This window comes from Eurytemora carolleeae, unplaced genomic scaffold, assembly GCF_000591075.1.
Source record: "Eurytemora carolleeae unplaced genomic scaffold, Eaff_2.0 scaffold544, whole genome shotgun sequence".
Lineage (NCBI taxonomy): Eukaryota > Metazoa > Arthropoda > Copepoda > Calanoida > Temoridae > Eurytemora > Eurytemora carolleeae.
Genome location: NW_019396452.1, coordinates 9,958 through 18,378, shown reverse-complemented (window position 1 = coordinate 18,378; position 8,421 = coordinate 9,958). Strand labels below are relative to the sequence as shown.

General features: G+C 31.4%; 1 protein-coding gene across 1 annotated transcript in view; it reads left to right on the top strand.

Annotated features, from left to right (window-relative positions):
- Positions 1-8,421, top strand: part of LOC111703553 (zinc finger and BTB domain-containing protein 17) — a 31,501-nt gene that overhangs the window by 13,761 nt on the left and 9,319 nt on the right. Inside the window, exons 2-4 of the mRNA XM_023475523.1 lie at positions 6,467-6,630; positions 7,496-7,543; positions 7,926-8,000. Of these exons, the coding sequence (XP_023331291.1) occupies positions 6,467-6,630; positions 7,496-7,543; positions 7,926-8,000 (287 nt within the window). The remainder of the gene's footprint in view (positions 1-6,466; positions 6,631-7,495; positions 7,544-7,925; positions 8,001-8,421) is intronic.

Here is an 8,421-nt window from a genome sequence, read left to right as displayed (position 1 = left end):
TGTGGCGGCTATGAAAGTCGTCTTTCCTTGAAGAACTTCTCGCGGCAAGGAGAAGAATAGGGGAGTTTCTAGAAGCCACGAGATATATATATTTTTCTAACTTTGTAACTTTATATTTAAAATATAGTTAGTCGTTATCTAAATCCTCGTCTCATTGCTATCCGCCAAAATAGTTTTATTTACTGATCTAATGAGTTTTTCAAATAAAACTTTTGAAAAAACTATCGTTTTTCCGAAAGACCCAATTTTACTGCACGATCGCTTCATAAAAAAACAATTAGATGGAAAATGAACGATAGTTTTGAGAACGAACAAAATCAATTGAAAAAAACGAACGGAACGGGTCTGAACTATGATCGAAACATGCTAACAATCCCTTTAGAAAGGATAATCAACCCACTCCAAAGAAAAAAAAAGAAAAAATCCAGCAAATTATTCCAATATTTTTATATAAATAAAATAAATAACGAGGTATTGAATTTGTTCGATGATTAGTATTATTCTAATATTTCTAAAGATTTTCTGTCGGGATCCGCGACTTTAAATTAAAGTTTTTATGGGAAATTCTTTAATTTAAATATCGAATACTTTAATCATGAATTTTCAGTTTAAATAATTACAATTTTCTAAACATATTTTCTTTTGATTGTTGCCTAATTAAACAAGGCTGGAAATAATCAGTTTCTTTCATCGTTTGATTTTTAATGAAAAAAAAATATATTTTAATTGATCTGAGATACTTGATGGTATAGACTCTATACAGGTAATTATAATATAAAGAAGAAAGTTGATAATATAAATTTAAAATTCATGACGCTTCGCGCTAATCTTTCTTGTAATTAAAGGAATTGAGTTTTTGTCACAAACTCAATTTTTTAAATTCCTATATATTTTCAACCAACTATCGTAGACCTTTAATATTTCAAACTATAAATTATGTTAGATAAGATAGTCTAAGTTTGAAATATAAAAGGTTTACACCAACAGATTGCGAAGATATAAGGATTAGAAAATTTAAGTTTGTGACAAAAACTCATTTTCTTAATTTTTAAATAATTTTAATCCAACTCTTTTGGGTTCAGTTTTCAATTTTCGACCTTCCCTGCAGGTCTTTACATAAAAATCGGGATAGACTAGTCTCGGCAGTTTGTCGTTTATTGGATACAAACATATCATTAAGAACAACACACATGCACAACGACATTTTCTGAAAAACATATTTGTGATTTTTAATTACTTTTTCAATTGTGTTCTCTAACGAGGCCATTATAATGGTGTGTTGATAGTAAATAACTTCTAAGGTGTAAATTTCTAAGGTTTATCAAGTTGCAAAGACATAGGGATTAGAACATTTGAGTTTGTGGTAAAGACTCAATTTTTTTCAATGATGGATTAACCGAAAATTTCAAATAAAAATTTGTCTAGTATATTTTTAAAACTTAAATCGATTCTGAATCTTTCCTTTAACATCCTACGATCGCTAACAAGTAAAGATATTTTTTCAATAGAGAAAAAGCGTTCTTTCATAGTTTGTAAATTTATGATTGTTCAAGTTTTTCTTCTTATACTTTCCGAACCGCGGTTGTTATTTATTGTGGTCATTGACGAAATATCCCGTTTAATAGTTGAAAAAACGACCGGTGCCCAAGAAACGGAGCATTTCTTGCTTAAAAAAACAATAACAAAATAAAATTAAAGCATTTTTTAAGCCTGAAAATGGAGGCACAGTGAAAAGAACGTCGACAGGCCCTTCTAAATATTTGAACTTTTTCCATCCGTTTCTTAAATGGTTAAAGTTAAATGGTTAAAGTTAAATGGTTAAAGTTAAATGGTTAAAGTTAAATGGTTAAAGTTAAATGGTTTAGCTAAAAAGGGAAAGTTTTGTTCGTTAATGGTATTTTCTGTTTGAAAGTTACTGTTCGTTAATGAATTAAATTAACGACGTTAACGGAAGGTATTTCAGAAATCCTTAACGGTGTCAGCATTAACGAGCCGTCAACAATTATTTCAAGTAAAAATCGGTAACCAAATTTTAAGGTAATATATTACAAAAACACACATATAAAAAACATTCAATTTATTTTTCATTTTCTGTAAGTTTGATACAAGTTTAAGTTGAAAATGACGAAAGTAGCCACTATTATGAAACAGTGCGTTATTGGTATTTACTTTTTCAATAACAGCTATTTTCGTTTGTCAATGATTTCAAAATTAACGGTTTAAGGCATTATTTAACGAACTCTTCCGTTAATTTTCAAAAACACGCCGTCCATTAATGAACCGTGCATGTGCATTTTAAAAGTGTACATATTAACGAAAAAATATCTACTTCATCAATTTAGAGCCATTTCAATTTCATTTGGCTCTAACATTGCAACTTCATTTGGCTTTAACATTGCAACGTCATTTGGTCCTAACATTGCAACGTCATTTGGCTCTAACATTGCAACGTCATTTGGCTCTAACATTGCAACGTCATTTGGCTCTAACATTGCAACGTCATTTGGCTCTAACATTGCAACGTCATTTGGCTCTAACATTGCAACTTCATTTGGCTCTAACATTGCAACGTCATTTGGCTCTAACATTGCAACGTCATTTGGCTCTAACATTGCAACTTCATTTGGCTCTAACATTGCAACGTCATTTGGCTCATAAAATTTCTAGATTTTGTTGTGAACGATATTCATTTAGTGTAGATAATACTGAAGTAATTCTATAGGTATAAATTAAAAAGTTTTATCTCTCTGTATTTTTTCAATTACTTTTAATGATTAAAAAATGTGTGAGTTAAACATCGGCTTGGATATTGAAGGAGAATAAATTTATTTGATTAATTTCAGAAGTCTATATATATATATAATATATATATATATTTACATCAATATATATTAGTTCTATTTCAGCAGCACACTCCACTGGACATAAAGAAAACATAAAGAAAAGGTCAAATTTATGCGATATTATTGTTACGACTTTATGACCACGTTTCGATTTTATGCACACATTAATGCGAACAAAATTCATGTAATTAAATGTAAGAAATTTAAAACATCTTTTTCAAAAGGAAGAGGAAAAGTCATGGGGGGGGGTGAACCCCCCTTCTATTTCCTTATTGTGATACAAATATATAACCTTTGATACATTTTTGGAAAGCCCGTGGGGTTTACTTCAATAATCTTTTTAAAAAATGGAAATTTGCAAAAATCCAAATATTTTCTCAAAATCCAGTTTTTTAGCAAAAGATGTGCAAAAACAAAAAGTGCACGAAATATCAACAAAACAAACATTTTTAAAAGCACTTGACCCATCAAATTCAAATATTTATAAATACTAAATTTGCAAAATTTTCAAAACCTAAATGTGATTTCAAGAAAAACTGAAAATTAAGAGCTCCTAGGGGGGGGGGGCAAAATTAAACTTTAAATTCAAAACATTTGGCTTCTTGGATATCCATGGCGGCCGTAATAAGTATTGGATACTTTGAAGGTACACATACAGTCCAATTACTACTTTATCTCTCCTTCAAACAAAACTAGAAGAAAAAATGTATTTCTAAAACATCGACATTCTATTATAATGCCATGTTAGTTTTAAACTAGAGATAGTAAAAGACATTTTGAAAATGAAAAACTCAACTTAAACTGAAATTCTATGAGATGAAAAAAGGACAAAGGTTCATAAAATAATTATGACTTGTAAAAGTTTCTGTTTTAAAAAAAAGTAGGAGTACAATTGTAATCAATATAATAAAGCTTTTCGTTCATTTTGTTTGCAAGCTCTGAGTTCTAGGGGGGGGGGCTACGCCCCCTCTTTACAGATCAAAGGGGCACAACCCTTTGCCCTCCCTCTATATACGTTCTTCTAGCCAACCTAAATTTGATCCATTAGACACATTTTATAAAAAATTCGAAAAAAAGTTATCATATATATGTCTCATCGTTCACTTTAACCGAACTTACTAAAAGGTTCAACAGATTTATTTCTATTTTCTTCTTATTTTTAAAATCAAAAATCAACCTAAAATTTGAATGAAAATATATCTATGTTTTCAAGGATATGCGCTAAATTTTCATAAAGGGTTTAGATAACATGCACGCAGACTGTAGAGATATTTTAATAGCCGGATATTTTGAATATTTTACGCTAAGCTTTTTCATTACAAATTGGATAATTTTTGAAACATTTCTATTGAAAAAGTTGTTTGAAGCTGTTAAAACCCCAAATTAAAAAGGAAATGTTGCTTTTTTATGAACTATAGATATGTATAATTTTTTGTGAAACATTACAATTAAACATTTTGCGTTAAATAGTGATTTCAAAGCGAATGTACAATCCAAGTAACTAAAGGACACATCAGCGAATATCTCTCTGGAGGTGTTAAATTCTCACAATGTCCTTTGTTGTAACCAGCTGTAGAAGAAATTCGCAAAACAGAAACTACAATCAAAATAATGATAATTTTCAAGCAAAAACAAAGAGGACATCTGATTAAATCTTGTTGAGACAAAGGTTTAAATCGAGGTACCGTCAGAAATCGGACATGCCACTCCTTAAACGGAGAGCTAGGTTAATTTGCGTATACTATTTCTAAAAAAATTGTTTGGACTGGAAACATGTGGAAATGATTTTATTGTGTTTTGAACATTATCCAGTGTACGCTCTTAATAACATGATAACAATAAAATTTGTCTACCTATCTCTTTCTTATTTTTATTAAAATTTCAAAAAATCGAAAAAGTAGCAAAAGCAAAAATATTTCCCCTTCCATCCCCAGCCGTGTAAGAGTTTCGATAAAAAGGACTTTAATTATTTTTTCAAATTCCAGGGTGAGATTTTTTTAACTTGATGGGGTGAACTGTTTTTGACACGCTTTGTGTGCAATATTTCAATTGGAAAATATTTAAATCAGCCCCGACAAACAAACAACAAAAACAACTTTTAAATTGAATAATTTTATTGTTTGTTGATGCATAAATATATTTTACAAATACAAGTAATCATTTTCATTTTGTAATATTAAAAATAAAATAAAATAACATGTTTACAAAACTAAACTTCATAATTTACATAATTTATAACAATGCATAAGTAATTAGCATGCTGCAGCCTTTGATATCTGATATTAAGAATAAATGGAGAAGATTTAAATAAAATAATTGTTAACTTTTACACATTATATGGAACGAAAAGCATGTCATTGCACTAAAAGTGGGGGATGTGATTGTGCAGTGCAGTAGTTTCCCCCCCCCACCTCAATATGTTTTGTAAATGTTCATGCCACTGCCTTTACCTTTCTCTTTACTCCTTCCTTATTTTCCCTTTCTGTTAGGGTTTTCAAATTTTTGTTGGATTTTTTTCGCAAAATTAGTTCAAAATCTTTGCGAAATTTGTTCGACATTTTCAGGAAATTCGCGAAATTCGTTCTAAATATTCGCAAAATTTGTTAAAATTTTCGACCTTTCATTCAAAATCTTATTTTTTTTTTCGCAAAAAAATACAATCTTCTTGATGCGAAATGGAAACATTTCGATTTTTATCGAACGAAAATTGAACGAAAGTTTTTGCGAAAATGAGGTCGAAGATTTCATCGAAATTCGCGAAAATTCCAGCCTTACCTCTCTATGCCCTTTCTTTACTCGACTGATCCTTCCTTCCATCTCTATCCCGTCAATTACTCCTTTCTTTCTTCCATCTCTTCCCTCTCTTTACTCCATTCTTCCTTCCATCTCTACCATCTCTTTCCTTTCTTCATATCTCTACCCTCTCTTTACTCCTTTCTTCCTTCCATTTCTACCCTTTCTTTACTCCTTTCTTCCTCCCCTCTCTACCCTCTCTTTACTCCATTCTTCCTTCCATCTCTACCCTTTCTTTACTCCTTTCATCCTGATCCATCTCTACCCCCTCTTTACTCCTTTCTTTCCTTCCATCTCTACCCCCTCTTTACTCCTTCCTTCCTTCCATCTCTACCCTCATTTTACTCCTTCCATCCTTCCCGACAAACCCCCCCCTACCTTCCTATTTTCCCCTCCTACCCTTCCTCCCATCAGGCAGCCGTGAGTTAAGATTTGAAATGTTTTGAAGTATTGATCCGTAAATTTTAGTGAGAGGTTATTCGGCTGCTGCCAACTTTTGTCTCGACCAATCACAGAGCTTCATTTCTCAGTTCTGTCTTCTCATTGGTCACTCCTGCCCACAGCCCGTCTGTTTTGCCGGATTTTTTATCAAAACATTGGAAATGGGTATCCGCCATGTTGGGCCTTTGTGAAATTAATAATTTATTAAAATTAGTGAGATTACTATGTTTAATATGAAAACAGTAAGAGTCGAGACAATTTTCGTGTATTAACATTGGCGCGTAATTTCTGAGAAAGAATTGAGTTGCTAAACTCCGAAACTTCGTTTTAACATTTCTTTTTATAGTTTTAATTATGTTTGCTTGTTTATTTTGAATTTGCAATTTCAGTGAATTGGCTGCAAGCTTGGTGAATGTGCAAGACAAAACTTGGAGTCTCAAATCTTCCAAAACGTTGACTCCTGTTTTGGAAATTGGAAGTGGAATAAAAACTAAATGTAAAGCAATGATTCCAAATCAGGCTTCTCGAGATACATGGGGGACTTCAGTGCAAGGTATTAATTGAATTCCAAAAATCGTACTCTAGGAAATTACATTTTTCTTATCGGTAATTTTGTTTTAACCTAACCTAACTCTGAATAATAATAAATAAATACTAATTTCGTCATGAACAAAATTGATAGCAAGGGGGGGGGGGTCCAAAAATCGTTCACTAGGACAGACCGCTTCTCTTTTCTTCTCTTTCCTTATGTTTCCTTCCTTTCTTTTCCCTTCCCTTCTCTTTTCCCTTCCCTTCTCTTTCTTTCCGTCTCCTTTCCTGTCTTTTCCCTCTTTTCTTTCTCTCTCCTACTCTTTCCTTCTCTTTCCTGCTCTGTCCTTCTCTTTCCTTCTCTTTCCTACTCATTCCTTCTCTTTCAATCTATGTCCTTCTATGTTCTAATCTGTCTTTCTCTGTCCTTCTCTGTCCTACTTAACCTACTCATCCCTTCTATTCCCTTTTTTTACCATTTTTTTTCCTTTCTCCATTCTGTTCCATCCCCTCCTCATCCCTTTTTTCTTAAAGGGAGTGTATGAGTGTAGTTTCAATTGACCTTCTTTGTAAAGATGGCAATGCCGATTCTTAACGGTACCAATAATCAATGTTTATAATTTATATTATTTTTTCAGTAGCGGGTTCTCTCCTAAAGCAACTTGCGCATTTCTTATGGAGATAAAAGGAATTATGAGTATTAAACACTTTTAAACTTTGAATAAGGACAAAATCTTCCACAGTATTGTTCTGATAAGAATTTTTAGGTTACTGTTGTGAATCGGGCATTGTAATATTTGTATTGAGGGTCCTTGAAATTACGCTAACAGTCCCATTTATCTCGTCATTGTATTTCACTATATTTTGTTGTGAACTGTATCATATCCCAGGTTACTATTGTGGGTCCCCTGCTGCTGCGAATTGGTTTAACTGGGCAGGTATTAAACTATATTAATTAATCCTTTGTAAAGGAAAAATATCCAGCAAGTCAGCATAAAAAGTTAACAGTCACAAAAATCATATTATCTGTAGTGTTCCCAACTTTTGATTATTATTTTTGGTATAATTTCATAGATTTTTAAATCTTGAATTTAATTTTTTTTATAATTTTCTATTTTATTCCATAATTTTTCCTAAAATTCTTATTGATTTTTTTTTAAAAGGCAAATTTTTTGAAAATTAATGGAAGTATTAATAATAATGTTGCATTCATGGGAAAAATTATGTTTTAGAAGAATTTTGTATAAAAAATATCATTAAAAAACTAATAAAAAAAAAATTTGAAAATATGTTTTTCTGATACTTAATTGTTGTATTTAGCTGGTCAATCTGCGTCAGGAAGATCAGGGTCAGGCTGGGGACCTTATTCAAGCCATACTTCTACATCACATTCAGGTAGCTGGTAGATAAACATTTTTAAGAAAAATCATTTCCCCCTTTTGAAAAATATTTTTTCCTCCATAACATACATTTATCACATAAGCTCATTCTCTGAATTGATCAAATAAATGATTTTTGGGGAAAATCAATGAATTTTTGCCTAAAAAGTATTATAGATTGTAAGTAAAGTTGTCTTTTGATGACCAATTTCTCATTCACCCTCCCCAAATTCTGAAAAATGTACACCCCTGGAATAACATTTAGGGGACTAAATATATTCAAGAACCTCCCCGGGTAAATGTAAAAAAGGTCATTCGAAAGGTAAGTTTTTTCATCCTTTCTGATACTTTTTACCCTGAAAATGAATTATTTTCCCAAATTATGCGAAATAAACGAAATAATTATACAAACATATCAAACAGGTGGAGAAAAGTCG